This window comes from Tachysurus fulvidraco, chromosome 18 (genome assembly GCF_022655615.1).
Source record: "Tachysurus fulvidraco isolate hzauxx_2018 chromosome 18, HZAU_PFXX_2.0, whole genome shotgun sequence".
Lineage (NCBI taxonomy): Eukaryota > Metazoa > Chordata > Actinopteri > Siluriformes > Bagridae > Tachysurus > Tachysurus fulvidraco.
Window position 1 is genome coordinate 8,157,172 of NC_062535.1, and position 24,685 is coordinate 8,181,856.

At 37.0% G+C, this 24,685-nt stretch overlaps 1 protein-coding gene across 2 annotated transcripts in view; it reads right to left on the minus strand.

Moving 5' to 3' along the window:
• The window catches only part of LOC113648648 (rho GTPase-activating protein 6), a 124,995-nt gene extending 110,927 nt beyond the window's left edge, over positions 1 to 14,068 (minus strand). For both annotated transcript variants that reach the window (XM_027155918.2, XM_027155917.2), the window contains exon 1: positions 13,378 to 14,068. In XM_027155918.2, coding sequence (XP_027011719.1) covers positions 13,378 to 13,854 — 477 coding nt within the window. In that variant the 5' untranslated portion in view covers positions 13,855 to 14,068. The remainder of the gene's footprint in view (positions 1 to 13,377) is intronic.
• Positions 14,069 to 24,685: the final 10,617 nt, after the last annotated feature.

A 24,685-nucleotide genomic window follows, 5' to 3' on the forward strand; every position in this document is an offset into this window, starting at 1 on the left:
GGTTCCATGGAGTTTTGTAGATGTTATTCCAGGGAAACTTTTCTTTTTAACTGCATTTAATGTTTAAAAATCTGAAGAACAATGTGTTTTAATACTAAATCGTTTCACTACATAACTACGAAATCCTTGCAGATTTCACAGCATTTGTCATTCCTTGTTTCATTATCACTTACACCTCCCTCCGTATTTGCCTCAAATCCTAGTGGCATTCTGGGGGTTATCTGAAATACTGTGGGCAAGGAAAGGCCAGCGAAGTGTAGAATTTACACAGGAAATGTCTGGATGCATGGATGACCTGACTTTGAGTGTGGGTCACAGGAAGATAGTCAGTAATAATGAGAAAGGGAAGATAAAAAAAAAATCTTACTTTCTTTCCTTTAAAGGGACTAAATGCTTGGATTTACAAATAATCTGACCATACCTGAGAAAGTAAAGCACTAAAAAGTAAGAAAAACAAAGACAGAGAGCCTCGTCTGAGCGTCCACTACTGCATCCACAAATAGAGGCTTAACAGTAAGGATTTTAGCTGGAACTGTGATAATATCACAAATATTTAGGGAGTGAGATGAATCCTTTCCAGGCTGTTGCCTTTTTCTCACAGTTGATATCACATAGAGGGGAGAACAGCATGTGAACGGAAACTCACTGTCAAAACTCTCTGTCCTGGCCAAATATCTACAAATCATGTTCTTGCTAATGGTGACTTGAGAACAAATTTGGGCTTTGTTTTGAAACTGGATGAAGTAGATATTTACTGTAGTTACAAGATCAGATTTTACTCCAAGAGTTTAGGTAACTGGAGTCCTGTTAGTGTTTGCCGTGGATTTGTCAAGGCAACAAGCTCACAAATTCATAATGGTGCTCATGAGCCAACTTGTATTAAGGGCCATTAATGGCCTAGCTTGCACTATAAAAGATCTAGTGGAGATAAGGGGTTTGGGGTTCTCTGTTTCATTGGAGGAACACACAAAGCACCTATGTATATCTTTCTATAAGATACAATTCCATCTATAACTCTGTTAGGAAACTAATTTTCCGAAAAATCTTGTCTGAAAAAACTTTCTGTTTCTGCTTCTAGGAGAACATTTACTCAATTCAGTACCTAATGCAGTCATTAGCTACTGCATTTGATTCAGTACCTACTGCACTCAATTCATTTAATATTTACAGCATTTGGCAGATGCCCTTATCCAGAGTGACGTACATGTAATTTCGTTTTAAACAGCAGACAGAGTAATGGAGGGTAAAAGACCTTGGGACCTAGCAGTGGCCACTTAATCAACAGGGTATTCAAGTTCTCAATCTTCTGATCATTAGTCCAGCACCTTAGACACTAAGCTACCACAACCCCACAATTCAGTATGCACCACTTTCCATTCAGTATCTACTGCAGCGGTGTTCAGTCTGATCCGGAAAGGTCCGGTGTGGGTGCAGGTTTTCATTCCATTGGTTGAAATGAAAACCTGCACCCACACCGGCCCATTGTGGATAAGATCGGACACCGCTGATCTACTGTATTTGATTCAATACCTGCTGCATTCTATTTAGTACCTAATACCTTTGATTCATTTGGACACTTCACTCGATTCAGTACCTTATGTCTTTGATTCAGTACCAGCTTCACTTTATTCAGTACCTATGGTTGTTGCTACTGATCAGTATGCACTGAATTGTGGGTATGCACTGATCAGTAAATATGAGTAGTATGAATACAATCCTACATGCTGGTATTGTCATGTGACCCATGACATCCTAATAATTAGGATTTTCTGTTTTAGTTGAGCTTGAAAAAGACCACAGTTTGCATGAAAAATTGCTAATGATAAAGGTGTCATATGGACCGGGAAACGCATGGGTACTGAACCCATGGCTTGCTGGAGCATTGCTTTTTTTTTGTTGTTTTTTTTTTCTTGTTAAACCTTTTACAAGTTGACTGTTTATTCAGGTGTTGTTAAACTAGTATGGTTTAATAGCTATAACACTTAAAACGAGCTGATTATTTCCTGTTATTGTTATTTTACTGCAGAGTCATGGGGAGGAAGCAGAGAATTCAGACATCCTACTCATTTAGCGCACTGGGATATTTGGCTCCAGCTACTATGTGTGTGTGTGTAATTTTACATGTTGTCCATGTCTGTTTCCTCCAGGTCATCCAGTCCCCTCCACCCCAACCTCCCAAAACATGTCAGTAAACTGGCTACTCTAAATCTCCCGTAAATATAAATGTGTATAGGAATGTGTGATGGACACTGATGGACTCTGTGACCACGTACAGGACAAAGCGGCTATGAATGAACAAAAATATTAGCTTGGGGCAAGCAAGTCGGTCTCAGTAACATCTCACTTGAATGCGCTTGATTGGTTGATTGATGTGATGTTTATCTAAGCTCAGACAGCGGTAATCTCACAGAAGTCGTATACACCGGCGGATCAATTTGGAATGAGCTTACACTGAAATTGACATTTTTATTTCTAAGACCTTGGGAATGGCTAAAACATATTAAAGGTTTTAAATATGAGATAACTAGAGCGATTTTTTGCTAAAAATAGGCTTTAAGATTCAGGACAGGAAAAATCGGAATGAAAATCGGAGCTGCAGGAAGTCAAGCGGACTCTGTTTACTTACTTTATAGAGGATGAATGAGTCGCTGTGTGCAGTGAAAGAAAGTCATTTGAGGCATCAAAAGCACTTTGTGATAGTGATCAGATGTATTGAATTGAATTTGTTATTCTGTAGACTTTTTTTTAAATCCAAAACTCGAAGGTTAAGTTGCGTCTTGTGTCTCTCTGGAAGGTTTGAACCGTCTGATCGCAGAATTTGAACCTTTGACATACCCCTGAACAAGAAGGTGCGCTTGATAGGATATGACAATAACAACAGATATTGGCTATTAAGCTAATTCTCCTGAGCTTTGTGACAGTGTATAGTTTCAATTGTGAGTCAAAGCGCATCTTCAACTAACGAGGCCGACATTTTGCATTTTGAATAACAAGCTAATTATTTTATCGCTATACTGTAGATACGAATGTTTTTCTCTGTTGATAACCTTGCATAGAATTTTAGTGGTTGAAGGAAACACTTTCAAATTTAAGATGCTTATGAACAAGTACTTGTGGCATCTCAGAGAGTAGAAATGTGTTCGATATCACCGTATACTTTGAAGATAGAAAGAGTCGTGTGAAAAAAAGGTTTTAAAAAACTGATCTGTGAATATATTGATCTTATTAGGTGAGGAAATCCTGATGAAACACTATAGATTCTTAAAGCCCTGGGTGTCTACTTCAGTGCTGGAACATAATGCTGGACACAACAAGACAAGCACGAATTCCATTTTGTGGCTTCTTTAAAAGTCATAGCATGTTATTTTTCACTTGCATGCATTACAGTCAGCTCAACTGGCTGTAGCATTATTCCATAGAGACTCCATTTCTGGGTCTGCTTCATCTGAACGATTCGTCAATTCTAATCAATAGACAGTTCTTTTCTTTTAATAATGAAACATTTCCAACATTATCTTTCATAGCATTTTTCATTCCTCAGCTCTTTGGCACACAGGATTCACCCTCCAGACTCCAGTTTACTTTACAAAGGCATTTCTAAGGTTATCTGAGGTATTGTAAGCAAGACAGGGTCACACAAGTGCAGAATTTTCACAGGAAATGGCTGGATGTTTGGGTGACCTGACTTTAAGGGTGTGTCAAAAGATGCATATGTTCTCTTCTTTTTAATTTTTTTTAAGAATTGTTTGTTCATGTGATCTAATAATCCAGTACGAGTTTGTTCGAGTACAGGCCCGAACCGTTAGCGTATCGTCTGCTTTAACACGTTGCCCTTTTGTGTTCCCTCGCATGTCTCTAAGTCCTTTTGCTGTGCTGAATCCTGAGTTAAACTAAGCACATGCTGTTCATTATGTGTTTCTGAAGGGTTGATGATTATCGCTATCTCGCAGTGCAACACGGGTCCTACACGATTTGGTCGTACAAACAGTATCCAATTACCTAATCTGAAACCGTACCTTAAACAGATGTGAGCTGCTCAGGACCACCAGCGCTACCTTCAAACTCCTCATCAGCAACTCGGCGACTAGCAGTTTGTCTACCAGTAACAGTGTGTTTGCTGGCATCACGGTGTGTGGGCTTCGTGCTTCTGTACACAGATGAATTTTCCGTCTACTCATCTGTGATGTTGTGTCGGTCCTCGGACTTACTGACAGTAGCATCATCTCACATAAACATGGATGTTTATCCTCTAGTTTGGACATAATTTATAAAACAGTAACAGATTTTGAGCATATATATGAAGGGATAGTTATATAAAAACTAAATTTTTTGGTAGTTCTTTATTTCTGATTATTTATCATTTCTTTTTTGGCATTAATGTATTAATCATGCAAGTAGGCAGGAAGTGAAGAAGGCCTGAGCCTGAGCGTTTTTTGGTTTACGTGAATAACTAGTTCTAAGCTATAGTACTGTTAATTGATCTTAGCGTAAATAAAAGCTTGAAAATGTTCAGTGCATGAAACATTCAGCACATCTGATCATTTATCATTATCTCCAGAATTTTTTTTAGATGTTGCCTTCGCAAAATCAAGCAAACTCGACAATATTCGAAGGGATATTTAGCAATATTTCTAAACTAGCGCAGATTTTCCACAGACTTTTAGCCAAAGACCTCTTCCCTTCATGTGTGTGGAGCATGAGTACAGCGATCATAGAATATCAATACATATGTGTATCTTGAATAGTAGGAGATTAAAAGAAGATTTTTCTTTTAAAATAGCACAAAAATGTGTCAAAAATAAAAAAAAAACAAGTATTTTCTCAACGATCTGCAAAACTTGTCATCTATCTCTGTTATTATTAAAGAACATCTTTATATTTAATATTTAATGAGTTAGTGGCTGCTATTATACGAGATTATACGAGATATAAACATATTATACGAGATATAAACAGTCATTCCCTCACTTTATCTCTGTCTTTCAGTTAACAAGATTTAAAACACACATTGTCATGTTATTGAGAAACTGCAAAGTGTAACTTGAAGTATCTTTTAACTTTCTAGGAAACTCAAAGGAGAGCTGACACTCGAGTTCTTTCCATCTTTGTTGTTACACAGGTTCTGTACTAGACAAACACTAGTGTATCAACTAACACAGCCAGGTCCAAAACTCTGAGAGATACCAATATGACAAATTTTCATTACCAATGATATTACTGACAACAGTACGAGTGAAAAGTTAGATAGAAATATTAACATAAAGTACAATTTTCTTTGTATCTGGTTCATCCCTGTTTCGGCATTAATAACAGTGAGTGCTGAAGCTCTGCATGGACTCCACCAATTTGTGCTATACTTTATGATCCATTTTAGATCGAATGAATCTGCTATGATCTGATCACACGTTTCAGCGGTTTTCGTGCTCAATCTCACAAATTTGCAAATTTCTATACATTTCTGTTCATTTCCCATTTTAAATAACAGGCATTTGGACCCCACTGTATACTTGCGTTCTGCATTGAAGCGCTAATTGTTATGGTTACGTATTCAAGACACTGAAACTACGACACTATTGAATTCTCAATTCTTATTGGTCTGAAGGTTCAATTTCTATAGCAGAAGCAAATCACAATTCAGTAGTTAATTTTTTTTAAATCACTGTTTCTACAATAACAGCTTCCAAGGACACTCCATGTAAATGGATTAAAAAACAATATTCCATTCAGGTTTGTAGACAGAAACTATATATAATATTTCCTCGATATGTCGCTATATCGGTGAATACACCCTATTTTGTGATATATAATATAACTGCATTAATAATGGGTGTATGTATGACATAAATATACACTTATTTCAGCAGTGTTTGGCTATGATATTGAGCACGGTTCATCACAGATGTTTAGATGCTAGAGTTCTACACCCTTCCTCTACCCTTCCTGTGCCCTTGAGCAAGCCGTTTAACAAGTTATCACCTCCATGTCAGTTCTGCTTCCTCCCACGAGGTCGCTTTAATTCTACTTGCCTGATGGACGGGTTAAACCACTCTGAACCCATTTGTTGGAATTCCTGAATTTTTTTTTGTCAGTCAATTGTGTCAATTTTGTCAGTCAAAAAAAAAAAAAAGGTAGTACAAACCTTTCCACTCCACAGTAACCTTATTTAGAAATGGTCTCACATTCTAGATCGTATTCAATCTCACATTCGGTCACCGTCCAATTTATTAGGAACACCTGTACAACTGTACCTTCAATTATTCCATCGTGTGGTTGCAGCACAATGTGTAAAATCATGCACATACTGTATATACTGTAGTAAGTCACGAGCTTTAATTAACATTTACATCAAAGATCAGAAAAAAGAAAAAGTGTGATCTCTGTGACTTTAACCATGGCATGGTTTTTTGGTACCAGATGTGGCTGGTTTGAGAATTTCCGAAACTGCTGGAAAACTGCTGGACATTTCACACTCAACAGTCTCTGAAGTATACACAGAATCTGCAACAACCATGTCATGGTTAAAGTTCCAGAGCTTTTCTGATGATGGATGTGAAGATTAACCGAAGTTCCTGACCTGTATTTGCAATCTACATTGCACTACTGTACATGCTTACATTCATCAGGCTTACTGTTTACATGCTTACTGTTTACAACCTGTTTACATGCTGTTTTGCACACTTTTTTTTTTACTTTTTTGCTCTTTGCACACACTGTCTAACATTTCAGTCATTTCAGTCATTTTGCTCATACTGTACAATATTTCAGTTGTTGCTGTTTTTTGCACAATCTTATACAATATCTCAGGGACCTGCTGCTAAGAAACTGTGTTCATTCGAGTATTACTGCACGCAATATTGTCTGAAATTACAGTATTTACATACAGTATTGTCACTGGTCGGTGTCAATGTTACTGTCTTTTGTTTACTGTCTTTGGTGTACTGTCTTTTTTTGTATTTTGTGTATTGTTTTGTAACCTTTTGTCTGCACTGACTTGTCTGTCTTGTCCTGCACTGACTTGTCTGTCTTGTTTGAATTGTCCTCCACTGTCCTGTCTGTCTTGTCTTGCACTGTTTGCACCAGGTTGCACAGTTGCTCTTTAAGTGGCTAAGACTACTTACTAAGTCCTAGCCCTGTCTTTGTTTTATGTAGCACCCTGATCCTGGAGAAACGTTGTCTCATTTCACTGTGCACTGTAACAGCTATATATGGTTGAAATGACAATAAAAAGCTTCTTGACTTGACTTGATTGGCTGATCAGATAACACTATAAATGTGCAGGTGTACAGTTGTTCCTAATAAAGTTTTGGTAAGTGTATAAACCTCACATTATTATTATTATTATTATTATTATTATTATTATTATTATTATTATTATTATTATTATTAAAGCAAAGCTTTAAACTTGGTTTCAATATCCAAAACATGAAAGTAGGAGTTTAAAAGAAGAAAAGAAGAAATACGTTCACATAACTTGATGTGGCTATCATGTTTTATAATGAACTACAATAGTACAACAATTCAACCTCTTGAAAATGCAACCAAGATTTACAGTATATTTATTCCAAACGATTTAATGTCAATATCAGTCTACACATTTTATGCTTATAGCATTAAACAACTCACTGCTAACTTGGTCCTCCCAGTGCCATGCTACACCACATGCTAGTTGTGACCCAACCCTGTTACATTTTTTCCCCTTTAGTCCTCACATTGTCTCTCTGGTCTTGCTTTTCCTACTGAATATCTGAACTAGTCAAACAAGCTGTCTTATATTACTACCATATTGTGTTTAAAATCTAATGGCACCTCATGACAGCGGGTTCCTATTTCCATGAGACATTCAGGCACACATGTTTAAGAACACTAAGACTTCCTCTAATTTGAAATTATAAACCGCACATCACATATCATGTTTACTCGATCTAAATGACTCATTTTTTTTAAATGGAAAGAGTAAACATCTAAGTTAGTGCCAAATCTGACATTATATAATGATAAATCACGAGGGAATGCTTAAACTTTAGTGGCCAGCAGAAGATGTTCATGAGTTTAATCGTCATAGCCAGCATAAAATGTTCCCAATGTTCTGTTCTCTCTTAAAACAGGTGTGCATTCCAGGTAAATTGCCTCAAGGTCTCACGTACATTTTGAATCAGTCAAGATTCTTCACTCTTGTAAGAAAATGCTAGTTACACGTGTATCTCTCTGGTTCTATGAACCTCAGATACCTGCCAGAGGTGGTGGGAATCCCCTTCTTGTATTCATGCTCAATTATGATCACCAGGATGGTCTACTGTATGCCACATACACTGATCAGACATAACATACGAAGCAGCTAAAGGTGAGCTCAGTGGTGTATCTAGCACCAATACGTTAGTAGCAGATTCTTTAAGTCCTGGAAGATCGGACTTGTTCACAGATACCCAATTGGGTTAAGATCTGGGGAATCTGGAGGCAACACACTGAACTCTTTATCATGATAAAGAACATTTCTTGCAGTATGGACAGCACAGTATCATGCTAAAAAAGGCCATCACCATGTACTCAAATACTCAAAGGACTGCCTCAAATGGACTGCTGTTTAAAACTCTGGTTCCATGTGAAGGGGATTTTGGATCAACATTTTAGACCGAGTTCTGTACCAATAAAACATGATGAAAAAAACACACCAATTGACTGAACATATATTAGTAGAATAGTTTAAACCTTTCGGATGATGTTTTCTTTATTAATATGTCACTCATCTGCATAGTGCGCAATATATACTAACTAAACGCAATATATACTAACTAAAATAGGAATATATTTAAGGAGTTGCCAATTTGTGTCATTTTGGCCTATTTCATTCATTAAATAATAGCTTATTGATTTTGCCCCCAAGATTGAACCTAGTTTCTGATATGTGCCCTAAACAATCATCTCAGAGCTTAAAGAAACCCTCAGTGAATTTATATATATATATATATATATATATATATATATATATATATATATATATATATATATATATATATATATATATATCTGTGTTTAATATATAAGAGGGTTAATGGAATATAAGAAAAAAGACAGCCAACTAAAGACCTTTGTATGATCTCTTGTGTGCGTAAAGCAACGTTTGAAAAAAGTATAAAGCATTGACTGGAAAAAGGCAGGAGGTAAAGGATGAGCACTTCTTTAGTGTAAACGTAGAACTTTGCTGTAATGTAAACTGTTACACTTTCTCCTCTGTCTGTCTTTCTGATATAAAGGAAAAGTATAAAGACTGGAGGAAAAAAATATCTGAGATTAGAAAAGTGCCTATAATCAGTTACTTAATAAACCACAATATTGCTATACTGTATAGTGTGCATTTGTCTAAACACTGTCACAAGCCTGAGATAGGAATAAACAGGCAGCTTTTAATGGTAGTTTCTTGAAATTCGTTGGCTGTTTCTGGTTCTATGTGGAAAAAAAAAACCTGGGTTTATCTGAGAGCAATTACAATGGAAACGATTTCCACATCAATATTTTGCAAATAATATGCTTCCGAGTTTAATGTTTTTAAAGAAACAGGTATGAGATATAAAGCAAAATAAAGAAAAAAACATTTTCTTTGTTGTCATGTTGGTACCATCAAAGGTTCGTGTTTTATATCATCAGTATATATCTTTATCTTGGATAAAGATAAAGCACTGTATCATTAATTAGCTTTTGGAGTGCAGCTCTACAATGTTAAACTTTAAGGTCTAATTATGGACTTTAAGGTAGCACAATAAATTCAAGTTGAAATATACATAGTATAGGTGAAATATACATAGTAAAGCAGCAACACCTCCATCATTCACCCTCGATGGTGCAACTTCTGCAACAGTGAACAATACAATCTGGTACCTGACAGTGTACAAATAAACATAAAGTAATATTTATTTTAATAAAATAGCATGATCATAAAACCATGAGAAACTGTTGCCCTATTATCATAAGAAGAATGGCACATCTCTACCTGAGGCAAAAAAAATATTTCACAACCCAGCGTTGGTTAAAGATCAATGCTTTCTTTTCCTTTTTTTGTACAAACTTTGCTAAACCTATGCATAGCTATGTCGTACAAAAGAAAACTAATCTTATCGACACAGATAAGGAAGCAGTTTATGGAAGAAGGGCATGGGGTCAGAGTTATGGCTTTGTGAAAGGCGGATTACGGGTCGTCTCTAAATCCTCGATCTGCTTAATCCACAGCGAAACAGTACGAGTTGAGAAAAACACGAGTTAAAAAAAAAATAACGATTGATCTCTGTATACAAAAGGCACATCCGTGTACTTGATCACAGAGTGAATGTTTAATGAGTTGTATTTGCCATCTTTTATGTAAATGATTCATTAAAAGATACTCAACAGAAATATGAATATACAGCATGGGCTTTTGAGTATATATACACACTGAGTAGGTCTGCTCCGAAACGGTGAAGTACGTCAAGTCTCAAAGTCTCAGTAGTCCCAAAAAAATTTATATTCAGGTTCAAGGTTTCATTTCTAAAAATGTTTGACATGCATAGACAGTACTAAAGTTCCACTAACTGCGTATTTCCAGAAACCACACTCTTGAGTACCAAAAATATTAGCTATTAGTTTGTTTGTTTTTTCCATCAAATTACCTGATTATTTCTAATAAGAATAAACTATTAGCAAAAAAAAATCATCAGTCACAGCCTAGCGATATAAAAGCCTTACATATCACTTCACAACATACACAACAAGAATCGTTTGCTTGTGTCAAACCTCAGAGTTCAAACCTAAATCATCCCTTATTTCAGTCGCACAGCTTATCATTTGAAAAATAATAAACCGTATAAACACTGAAATCACTGAGATCAACACAACTTCAATCAGCTAGTAATCCAGTTGGACATGTTCAGCACGATCCTCTGAAAGCACAGAAAACAAACCTTTTTTTTTCACAAAGTGCTTATAAAAATATTTTACTTTGCTCATTTGTCAAAAATTTGTTTGCTTATTCTGAATGTCACTCAGGCAGGCAGCCAATGATGTGTGGAGTCCCAGCTGTAAAAGCGCAGCGTGAAAGGAACAGTCATGTACTGCACTTTGATCGATCGTGTGGCACAGTTCCACAGCATCCGAGCAGAAACTAAAATGTGGATTTATTGCATCGTCTTGAAACTTTTGGATGGTTTTGAGAGAAGACAAGAAATGACCAGTAGGTTACAGCATCGTCAGTGATGCGCTAATCACACAGATGCAACTAATTTGCCACATGGATGCATGGAACTTACATAACACCGATGATGACCTTGTTTTAATTACATACTTTTATTTTAGAATGATATTAGTCTACACCAGTGTGTTTTGTATCTCTAATGAGCAAAAGCTGATCGTTTCATGTACATTACACAGAAAGCATAAGCTACTGACTGGACTGTTGTACACACACACACTACTCAGTGTCACTGTGCTGACAATGATCCGTTAAATAACATCTGATGGACTGAATAGTGTTTCACTTATTAGCACAAAATTAGCACACTGATTAGTCAGTAACTGTATACCTGCAGAGATATGACCTATATATGTGTATGTCTTCTTAACCTGTATAATAAATTAAACCATATGTATCCCTGTTTAACCTACATGTATACAGTATGTCCCTATTTTATCTGTGTCCTTATTTAACCTTTATGTATACCTATAAGTATCCGCATTTTACCGATGTGTCCTTATTTAATTTAGATATACAGTAGATGTATTTAACCTTCATGTGTACCTCTGTGACTTATATGTCTAATATAGTACTTATATGCTGTATATTATATAAGGTTCACTTGGGAACTTGGTATACAATTGCAATTAAATTAGAATATATAAAGATATACTGTATAATGAAAAGAAATATTTTTTTACCATTATTTAGAGCTTGTTTCTGTTTTCTTACTTACAAGTATACATACTGATGTATGTAAATGCTTTGTTCGGTGTGTTTTGGTTGCTGTATTAAAGAAACTGGATTTTTTCATTCGTTGAAAGAATCTTGGGTAACTGCTTTAGTCTTGTGTTGGGTCTGTAGTCTAGCCTGGGAATATTAGGAATAAGATGGGAATACAGCCTGAATGGGATGCCAGTCCATGGAAGGGCACCATGCGCACCCAAACACACACACACACACACACACACACACACACACACACACACACACACACACACACTCAGTCCTATCCACATACTGTAGGAGGTGAGAACAAACCAGAGAGATGGGAAGAACATCCAGAAAAACTCCACAAATTCACTGTAGACCTGAGCTCAGGATTGAACTGAGGAATCTGAACCAGTGATAGACAATATCTGTATCTGTAAATCTTTAATTGTTAATGGTTATTTATACGTATACATGAAATCTGAGCACAAAACCAGATTAAACTTCCAACCTGACAAAGTCTGAATCACACCCAAGTCAATCAGAAGCGGCAGAAAAGCCACATAGTCAGTCCGAAGCGGCAGATTGCTTTAGCCACATAGGTGTAGTTTAGCTGGTTTTTAAATGAAAAAGGAAATGTCTGACATGTCCCAGCCACAGCATGTGTGTGGACGGCAGCCAAATATCTAGCCATTAAAGTACTTCCTAGCCTGGAAGTATGTTTTTGCAGGAGTTCATTATCTGCTTTATATGCATTATATGTCTGTTTAGGCACTAGCCAGACATCGTGTGTGTGTGTGTGTGTGTGTGTGTGTGTGTGTGTGTGTGTGTGTGTGTGTGTGTGTGTGTGTGTGTATGTTGTATTCATATACTATATACACTATGTAAAAGAAGTGGTTTAAAAGTATGAAAAATACAAATCACTATTAGGTATAAGAGAAGTGTTTAGAAACCTATATGAAGCAATCATCCAATTATGCACACACACACACACACACACACACACACACACACACACACACACACACACACACACACACAGGTAAGTCATTATCCACAGCTAATTTACAAAATCCACACGGATTCACAACTAAGGAAAATCATAAACCCAAGATAATCCCATGACTGGATAACTGGAAGATTGGCTTTCTGCATGACACTCCTGGTAACAATTAAGTGTCTAATGAGTCACAGGTCAGGATTGAGCAATGTACCTGACATTGGAATGTGTTCTTTTAGGATGCTTCAGGAATGAATGAATGAATGAAATGTATACAAGGGTGGACACAGATTTTTTGATATGATATGAAAAATATGATATGATATGATGTGATATTATATATATATATATATAAATAACATGATTTATTTGGTTGACTTTTTAAGGCTTATAGAAACTAGAATCGAAAAGAAGTTGTGTTTATTTGTCTTAACATTTTTCTAATCTAATTCTAAACTGATGAATTTACCTCCGATCTCCAGACGACGTACTCGTGAGCAGTTGAATGCTGCGCTTTTTTCTGAAGCCACTTTCTAGGGGAGAAGATGGTGCCCGAAGTGCCCCCCGAATTGGCGAGGAAGGGCAAATCCCAAGCCGTGTTCCTCTTCCCGCTTTTAAAGTCATAATCAAAATGAAAGTTTGAAGACGGCGACGTATCGTGAGGTGTTGCGGGAGTGGAGAGGGATGGCGACAACAGCTGGTGCGTCCGTCTGAGCGTCGCCGTCGTGAGCTTGGAGTGCGGCTGCGTGTCGATTTGGGACGCGACCGACTCGTCGCTCCTTCTCTCCGACAGCTCGTCTCGCGGTAAATCAGAGTCGGCGTCGCAGCTGCGGATTATAGCCGGGTCTAAACTGCGGGTTTGGCGCAGCCGCCGCTTGTTAATGCTCCTGGAAGCCGGGGACGAGCAGGAGAAGACGCTGTGGAGGAGCCCTTGCGCCGACGCCATACTCGCGTCTTTTGGACTTACGCACCAAAATCTCACGCGTTCCCCATGGCGTCGACTGGGATAAGATCCGTTAATCCGCGCTACATCGCTTGTTTAATTTAAATCCTGTCCTAATAGACTTAGGCTGCGTGTTTATTTAAGGGAAAGACGCGCGCAGTCAGTGGAGGCTTCCTCCAGGGAGAACTGCTCGAGTTTGGGAGGGAGAAAGTGGCTTGGAAGAAACTCCTGTTGTCTTCTCCCCTCCCTCTACAAGTAACTACAGGACAAACATTTTTTGTTTGTTTGCCTCTAAGTCTGTTGGCCTTCTGAGGATTCAAAAATATTCAGGCACCATCTTCTCCCCAAGAAAGATGGGTGACGTTTAGGTGTTTGTCTATGGCTATTTGTTTATTGCTTTGTGGCACCACATAGGCATCACATCATGATATCCGTAAATAACTTTGACCTTGCTGTGACATTTAATTTATCCCCTTTAAAGAGCTGAAAAACTGTCAAAAAGAATGTGTAATGTCAATGTTTCTCTTTATATGGTCAAAAGTACATGGACACCTGACCATCATATCCATACATAGGCCTTCCACGTTGTATACTGTAGCATGTCGCGTTAAGAAGTGTACGGACAATGCGCCTGTGATTTGCCAAGCTTGGAGTGGAAAAACGAGTTGTTACCCTGGACCCTGAACTTAATGCCACTGAACACCTTTGGGATGAACTGCAACACTGTCTGCACATAAAGCTTCCTCCAGCATTAGTGCCTGATCTCACTAATGCTTTTGTGGCTGAATGAACAAATCCCCAACATCTAGTAAAAGCTTTCCGCATGGATGAAACCTTGTTCTAACATAAAATGGGTGGCCAAGTCAACCATGTTCAACAAGCACGTATGGGTTTAATGGTCAGGTGTTTACATAATTTTGGCCCTATAGTATATAAACATCAGGTTAAATCTCACAACACAAAAGGCTTCCTGGGTTTGTCTCTGGATGAAAAAATAGATACCTTCATCTTCAGAAACAACTGATCAAGCTTATGAGTTATCCAGAGACTGGGGTGGTTTATACTCCAATCTCTGGGCATGAAGTGGGTTTGTTCCACACAACCTCACTCACTCATTTACACATTGTAGAATAACAAATCCACAAATCTGACAGCCACGTTACAGTGGTGAATCTGTAAAACCTGTGTAAATGGTACCTCTGGATCATGGAGCTGTGAAGCAGAACCATTACCCACTGCATCAACATTAAAGAGCTAGCTATTTCCTTGTGGATAAACTGTCATAAAAACAAGTACTGGAAAAGTCCATTTTTCTTCTCTGAGGCATAAACAACATTGTTCAGTTTGACATAAAGGGCTCTTCACTTTGTCTCTTTTGAGGAACACTTAATGTAACAGAAATCCAACAGTTATTAACAATAAAAAACTTCCATAATATCTTTCTAAATTGGGATTGGAATGAACACAGAATTTCATTCAATTTCATTTCACCACATTTCCTTTTTGAAAACAGTTCTGGGGGAAAAAAACGTGTTTTCACATTTCTAAGTGTGTTTTAGAGGACTGAAAACCTAATCACACTTAAGTTGATACATAGCAGGAAACACGCATTTCAGAGATTCATGAACTTACACGATTGTACTTACTGAGGACTCCGAAAATATTGCTGTCTACTCTCTTCAAAATTGCAAAAAAAGTGCTACTCAGTTCCGTAGTTATTTCATTTGGATACGTTTCATTACCCCTAACAGGTTTCTACTTGAGGTATCTGTAACAACGAGGAACCCATCAGGGTTCAAGATTGACTACTTTTTTATAAGAATATTACATTGTCTGTGCTCTACACCGTTTAATGGAAATTAGATAAAGATGTATCTTCGAGGCAACCACTTTCAACACCGGAACACTGAAATGTACGTCTTGGTACCAGGCAGTGAGTTTATATCTATATATACTAGAGCTTGGACATGTTGCCTCGGTGGTTGGAGTAAAATAAAAGCATAGAATAAGAGAAATCAAACTGCTAATTAATCAAATAAACTCAAGTTGCATCACAGTGGATGTACCACACACTATGCACTTACGCTATTTACTCTAGCGTCTAGTGTATGAATTCCAGTGGAATTATTGATATCCCACTAGATAAGCAAAGCTGCGAGCATTGACCGCATAGAGTATCAAATATTCCACACTTTTCATTTTTTTTTTGGTAGAATAAGTGCATCAGCTGGGTACTTGAAGCGTGCTTCTTCTTGTGGAATTCGTTGGAACACACTACTCACATTATTTATACTACACAATAGCGCACAAGTACGTGATATTGGATGCACCTTCAGATACTTTCCCAGTTGTGTACAGCACTATACAACACAAGTCAGACGAAACAGTAATAAAATAGTAATACAAGCATGTGTGTGTGTATGTGTGTGTGTGTGTGTGTGTGTGTGTGTGTGTGTGTGTGTGTGTGTGTGTGTGAGAGAGAGAGAGAGAGAGAGAGAGAGAGAGAGAGAGAGAGAGAGAGAGAGATTAATTTGTATTGCAATAATACAAGTTGTATATGAGCCATTACATGTTACCCAAGTAAGACATCATCACTTCTATGGTTTTGTGATTTCCACGGGCTAAGTATAAAGAGAGATGTGTCATAACGTGTGCCGGACACGGTGTGTGTGTAAAATTGTGTATACAGGGGCAGTGGAAACGAAAAGGACGCCTGAAGCACAGGCCACCGGGGGAAGGAGTGTTCTGATAAAAGAGCTTCTAAACAGACACTGCCTGATAGTGATAAGAGTCCAGTCAGATTCAAGCAGTCTAAAAACAGAGAGAGGAAAGCGGCAGAACGAGATAAAGGGTTTATGAGACAGGACATTCAGGCAATACAGGCAACATGCCGACGGCTGACTGGCATTTCTTTGTAAACTCAGATTGAGGTAATAAAGATATGGACAAAAGACAGGAAGATCATGGTCTCCTTCACTGACTTACACTTACCAATCTGTTCAATACTTTATTAGCTTTATTATTTGATTAGGCAGGTTCTGACAGAACAAGCCAATATTTTTCTTGTCTTCAGATGCAAATCCTTAAATCCTTCTCACCAAAGCAACTTGTACTGAATGTTGTATCCAGAAAATGACATGATGATGAAGTTGCATGAAGGATGTTGCGCAAGGCTCTTGGATGGTTCTGGGACTTGATCACTTTTATGTATAAATCTAAGTTTCTCTCTAGGTTTACTGGGATAGACTCCAGGTTCCATGTAATGCTTTATATGTATTATCGTATACAGGGTTGTAGGGAGCCTGGAGTCTATCCCAGGAGACGGGGCACAAGTTAGGGGACAGGGTGCTAGGGCACAGTCGCACACGGACTCACACACTATGGGCGAATTACAGATGCTAATCAGCCTATAACATATGGGGGACGAAGGAAACTGGAGTGCGTGGACATACACACACACACATCCACACACAAACAAACAAGAAAAAACAAAAAAGTATTCACCCCCTGAGCATGAACTGCCCTTTTGCAAGCAGTTACAGATATGACCTGTCTCGGATGTTTTCTCTGTGAGCTTTGCACATTTTGATTTTAGTATTTTTTTTTTCCTAATCCTCAATGCAAATTTTCTCCAACTTTTCAAAATTAGTTGTAGAATGTTGGCAGAGAGCAATCTCACGTCATGCCACAGAATTTCAATTGGATTTAAGTCTGGGCTTTGATTCGACCTTTCCAAAACAAAAACATTCTTTTTCTTATAAAAAAAAAAAAAGACATTCCTGTGTAATTTGGACCCTGTGTTTTGTCTCATTGTCCAGCTGGAATATTGATTTTGATGCTAAATAATAACATTAATACCGTTGTATCTGGTTAGATGCTACATTGCATTTTTTCATGGTAGTAGTACTTTGCACAATGACAATAAAGTGTAATCCAATCTAATCTAATCTTATTATTACATAGTTATTAGGTCCAGTATTAGGTCCAGTATTTTGTACCGATTACGTCAGTTAATGTTTTAGAATTACAAAACGCAGCAGTTTCAGCTGGTCATGATATTAGATACCTTTTTCACAAGAAATTAAACACAATCCAGACTTCTTGCCCTGTCTCCTTCCATTTTTTGGTGTGTTTGCATGTGATAAGGTTGAATACGTAATATAATTACTGGAGAACTGGAGCATCTGATATCATTTATGCCACCAGCGCTACCTCAGTTGTACAGTTCTGGAACAAGAAATGTTTTTTTTTATTGAAACTTCCTAAAAAAATCTCTAAAATAAGACAAAATGTCAGCTAAGGGTACTGTTTTTCAATAGAATACTACAATACACAAGGGAACATTTACGAATGAGTAAAAAGATTGGTTTGGAATCAAGGTCTTGGAAAGCAAAACTAATATAATTTGGATTATATCTTCTAAAGAAAATTGGAGTTAAAATTTTATTAGTCACATAAACAATTATTCAATTGCTTGTTAATGTCTGCTTTTTTTAATGATCAAATAGAAATGGGCAGATTTTAAAAAAATATTAAGACTGTTAGGAATAAAGTGCATATGTTTGATTATATGCAATTTTCTGAATTAAAAAGACACAAAGTGTGATGTGCAAAAGTGACGGTTATGAGTCAAGTCCAGAAGAAGTCTAAGCTATATGTGTGGATTATACTAGAGCTTGGACATTTACACATGATTCCAGTATTTTCCACCTGAAAAAGTAAGGTAAAAAAAAAAAAGCAAACTAAAATGACTGTATCTAAACATCTAATATTGTCTAGCTAGCTGACTTGTTCATTTGCATTTTGGCCACCAATCTTAGACCCAGTGCCTGCTTGTAACATACAGTATGTAATATAATATTACACTGTTTCAGACAGCTAGCAAAATATTCAAACAGCCCCTCTGTAAACAGTATTTAAACAGTTTGTGTACATGTTTACGTTCTCATTTTTGCCAGGGGTCACTTTTGGGTGTCAAGTTCAAAGATACTACAGTATGTGTGTCCAAAATGATATACTACACACTATGCACTGTGCATTACGTACTCTAGCGTCTAGCGTATGAACTTTAGAAGGTGAGTATCTCTCGAGCGGAATATGTTAGTAAACGTTTTTCACTAAGCAGAGGCAGTTTCTTAAATTAGTAAATGGCAAATGTATTTAATGTGCTGATAAAAATGTTAAATGGAAAATCACACATCATGGACTAATTTAAGAGTGATTTATAAGATGTCCACCGTAGTGTCGTCTGCCATCTTGGAAATATTTTCTCACCCACTGGCAACTAGCTTGCCTTAGCTTCAACCATCGAGTGCATGAAGTATCCAACTTATCACACATTTGTTCAGATTAAATAAATGCATTATCTGGGTACTCAAGGGCTGGCATTCCAACCTTAATGCTGCCATCTGTATAAAACTGGTGTATACATTATTTCCTCTTCTTTTCTACCTGACTGAAAACTCCAGCTTAGCTAGTCAAGCCGCATGACTTATGGAGCTGTGTGCTAGTTTCCTGTCAGCATCGCTAGCTAGCAAGCTAGTTAGTCGATTAGCCTGTGAACGTAAGAAAGTTAGAATATCGAGTGAGTAAATTCTGAAGAAGAAGAAGAAGAAGAAGAAGAAGAAGAAGAAGAAGAAGAAGAAGAAGAACAAAAGAGAAGGTTGATTTAAATAATAGTTTATATTTTTTGACTATATGTATTATTTTCTAAATCCAAATATACAGATATGCAGTTTTTCACGGAGAAACAAATATAAAGACGTCTTCAACCCCTCCTCTCCCCATATACACTGCAGTCTTGGGGTTTATAAAAGATGCAAAAGAGCATGACAAATTAAATTACCAAGAGAATATAAACATTTACCTCAGTAAAATGTTTCAATATGCTGGAGTAAGCAAATACTCGTATAACAAAAGAAAGGAAAACGTCTTCTCTGCCTCCCTAGAAGTCAGGAACTTCATTTAATTTGAAAAAGCATGTTGAGGTAAGTTATGTCATATTTAACTGTGTGTTTTGGTAAGTTAGCCTGTTTTTGTTTTTGTTTTTTTGTTTTTTTTGCTGATGCCATGCAAGACTAGCATCAGTTGTGGGAGCTAACAGACAGCTAGTCTAAATCAAGCTAACGGTAAATGGAAATGTTATGCTTCTGGTTAGTTTGTTAGCAAACTACATAGCACATACACATGAGCAGCAAACATACAGAGATTAAATGATAAAAAAAAATTTCAGGGCAAAGTTTTCTCATTAAAACATGAAAAAATCTAAATTCATGAGTTAAAGTGTCTACTGTTTAGTACTGTTTAGTCAGATTTAAAATGAATAGCAACCTTTTTAAGCCTTAAATTTTAGGCTCACTTTATTTTTATTTTAAATTTTAGTCTTCCAAATTTTAACTGAGTAAAATTGTGACACATTATCTATAATTTCTTTCAACTTATCACAAATTTCAATCAGCATAAACAAATTTTATTTTAACTTTTTTATGAATATTTTGTCTAATAAAAAGCTAAATAAATCAGAAATTCAATTCAAATACAAATTCTTAAAGCCCTGAGTATCTGCATTCATAAAAGCCAATAATCACCACTGTGGTGTGTTATATTACAGAAACAAATAAAAATAAACAAAACAGGCACAAATGTTATCTTATATTTTATCATATATATATAGTATGTTTTTTTTTTAGCATCTGCTAAAAAAGTCCATAATTCGTACTACATAAATTACTACAGTTAATAGAATTTAACTTGTATTCCTTGTAGGTTTAATACTATACTGAATATGAATCTAGATATTCACAGAATCCTGGGTGAACTTGATGTTTCACACTGCTCATACATAACCTGGGTTAACAATTAATCCTTGCTATCTATAATCTGACATTTCACTCTGTTTTTGCAGTAAGACTATTTGCAGTGTCAAAACCATGAGTGGATAAATACAGCACGTGACTGCTTTAAATATCGGCTTGTCTCAAGAAAATGGCATCATGTTTGCTGTTTTAAGCCTGCATAAAAACAAGATGCAAAAAAACAAGAAATCAAAGACAAAAAAAATATGAAATGTTATGAATATGAATATTAATTCCTTCTAACCAGGGACATGGTTTAAACCATATGATATGAGGTACAATTTCTGACTGATTGTCTGACTGGTAGCATATAGCTGTAACATTTTAACACCGCATTGTTCACACTGTAAATAACTGACACTACAGTGCAGGTTTATCAACACAAAAGTGTAACCTGGGTTAAACATGGTGCTTCTAACACTGCTTCTAAATTGAAACGTTCCTCTACCTGGGGTTAAAAGACGATAACCTGGGCTTAAGCGCAGTATGAAAAAAAGGTGTGCTGAGTACTAAATACAGGACTAAAGGGTGGATTTACATCTAGTACGACCAGAACGACCACACGTTATTGTGCGTGTAGCTTCAGTGTAAGCTCAGAACGGAAAAGAATAGAAGAAAGAAGCAATTTAGATTGAGGGAAAGAGGCCCCTTCCTCTTTTGCTCTCCACACACACACACACACACACACACACTGGGTGGGACATGGACAAGGCAGCCAGTGGTGAAATCAGTTGAACAGAATTCAACAGAAAATGACATCACTGCACACTTGAGCCCACACAACACACAACACACTGACACAAACAACCAAGAAACACATTGTTTCAATAGCACACTGCATGACAAGGATGTGTGTTGGGACATGAGATATAAAGAAATTTTATCTAAAATATGAAATATTTTACAATGTTTTCAAAACATCGTATGGAGATAACTGGAGTTTGCCAAAAACCCATGATATTGGGTTGGACAATTATTGCATCGTAAATGTTTTATAACTTTCCACCCCTGAAGTGAGGAACACCATGAGGAACTATTTACAGCCACGGCAATAAATCACAAAGCTTGACTCACAGGCTGTTGAGAGAGAGAGAGAGAGAGAGAGAGAGAGAGAGAGAGAGAGAGAGAGAGAGAGAGAGAGAGAGAGAGAGAGATTCTTGCATCATTGCATAAAGCAAGGCAAATGGTTACTACGTTCTTGTGTTCTTGGACGAAACAATATGAGTTATATAATTAATATTCCAATATTCCCAGGTTTAATACCAGCTGAGTAGAAACAGTGGTGTGACTGAAAAGATTTTTTTTACTTATTGGCATTCCTTGAAGAAAAAAAAGAGTTCACTCTGTACTCTGGAGTTTGTCACCTGATGATGATGATGCCACACACAGCTGGAACTCAACGCAAAACAAAATTCAATGTGTTGTCTGGAAGAGATGGGAGGCATCCTGTCAATCACTCTCACGCATGCAGAAGGAGAAGAAAACACTTTTTTACTGAGAGTGTTGCGCTGACTGTGCTGAAGCAACATGACCAGAAGCAAATACACCATAACTTTGATCCTCGCTGTTTGGTAGATGTCATATGACAGTGAGTGAGAATTGGCCAAGACTAAAATATTAAAGAGGTAAAAAGAAAAAAAAAAAGGCAGCTTAAACAACAGAGGAAATAATTCACTTTCTCTTTTATGTAACCACTTTTTTAAATGAGGAATATATAAGATATTTCCCTCAGGGATAGATTTAGCCATGCAGTCCTGAACTAAAGAAAAAAACATTAAAATTCAAGAAACCCTTCAAAGGAATTGTCATATTTTAACTCCACAGTGTTGGTTAATATGAAGCTCATATGAATGTAGACTTTTAGAATTTGTAGTTTTTCTATATATAGTTTATACAGGAGTGTTGTGTGACAGAGGAGTGTCAGCAAGAATCAAAGGAAAGGTGTAGAAGACTGTAGTGAGAGCAGCTCAGCGGTATGGGTTAGAGACTGTAGCAGTGAGGAAAAGACATGAGGCAGAGATGGAGGTAGCGGAGATGAGGATGTTGAGGTTCTCTTTATAGTGACGAGGATGGACAGGATTAGGAACGAGCACATCAGGGGGACAGCTCAGGTTGGCTGTTTTGGGGACAAGGTCAGAGAGGATACTGTACATAGAGATGGTTTGGACACATACAGTACTGTACAGAGGAGGGAGAGTAGTTATATTGATTAAAGGATGTTGGAGATGGAGCTGACAGTTAAGATGTCAAGAGGAAAGACAAAGAGGAGATACATGAATGTGTTAAAAGAGGACATGACATAATTAGTGAGAGACTAGAGGATGCCGAGGATAGAGTTAGGTGGAAACAGATGATTCGCTGTGATGACCCCTAACGGGAAAAACAGAAAGTAGAAGAAGAAGAGTACTTCTGCTATCTGAAGTGCTTGTTCAAGAGAAAAATTCTTACCTTGAACCACTAAAATTCTGTGTAAGAATTTTATTATCATTTTATTAAATTTATTATTATTATAATTGTTTTGTAAAAAATTGCACTGCTTACAAAAAAAAAAAAACTTACTGTTTGAGCCCAAAATGTCACTCATGCCCTAGCATGCTCTTGTAAAGGGTGCCGATACTTATAAGCAAACAATTTTCTGTTGCACCAATCGAGAGCGCTGTTCATTTTTAAGCCCTAAGAGCCGGAGCCGCCATTAACTATTAAGTGTCATATTAAGTGCATAAATTTGAGGTTACCCACATGGAAAGTCCCTTTGTCATCCATCAGCAGGGAAAAAAAGGAAACCAAAAATGGTTGTTGTCCTGCACATGGATTTAAAAACACATAAGCAGTTAAAATATCATTAAGAGGGATTAGTGGCTGTAGGAAAGTGATTTGGAGCAACGAGCACATTGTCCTCCCACACAGTCAGTTCTCCAGGTTTAAAATTACACAGTTATAGTTGTCAAAGATGTCAAGTTTCAAAATGGCTTGTTAAACAGCGCTTTCATAACATCAAGCTATTTGGTCGTGTTGCAAGAAAGAAGTCCTTAGTGAAAGACGTCCTGGGAGAAAACACGGCACTGGATTTCATTCGCATCATTAGAACTACAACTGGCAACATCTCTCGTATTCAGCTGAGGCCAAATCTAATGTTCTGCTCGTGAATACTGTATGATTAGCATGCTGGGTAATTAAAGTGGACTGCATAGAAAAATGATGCAGATAAATTATGAAGGTGGATCAGTGATATGAATTCTGCTAACAATATAGTTTTAACCCAAACTCTTCTTACTTATCCCCAGGAGGTCCAGACTTGGCCACGGATGAAGCTTTCAGCGACACGTTGAGTCGAATATATTTCCAAACCAACTTATAATTAGTAAAAGATGTTGCGCAGTACGACTTTAAAGAAGAAGTTCTACATGGACTGATTGGATGCAGACTGTATTGTAACATTCAAACCTGGAAAAAACCTTCTTGAATTCCCAAAAAATTCCAAACACGATCCTGAAAAACAAACATGGCTCAGAATTAGTCATGAGGTTTATCGCTCTATAAGTTATTACAGCTCTCTAAACTTGTTACAGCTAGAGATTCTGCTTCAAGTCTGTCCATAAGATACTAACTGTACAAATACAGTATATCACTATATACATTTTTAAGGGTTCCAATAATGATAGATAGATAGATAGATAGATAGATAGATAGATAGATAGATAGATAGATAGATAGATAGATAGATAGATAGATAGATAGATAGATAGATAGATAGATAGATAGATAGATAGATACTTTATTGATCCTGGAGGAATTTCCAAACAGACAGAGTTACTAGACAGGCCAGAGCCAGAAGTTTATGATTAGCTCTAAAGAACAAAAACAATATTAATACAATATCTAGTGTGAGGTTTTTTGCAGATCTTGCAGTTCTTTATCCAAGTAAATAGAAATTGGGATAAACTGAAATGTTATCAGAAAGTTGTGTGTGCCCTGTGATG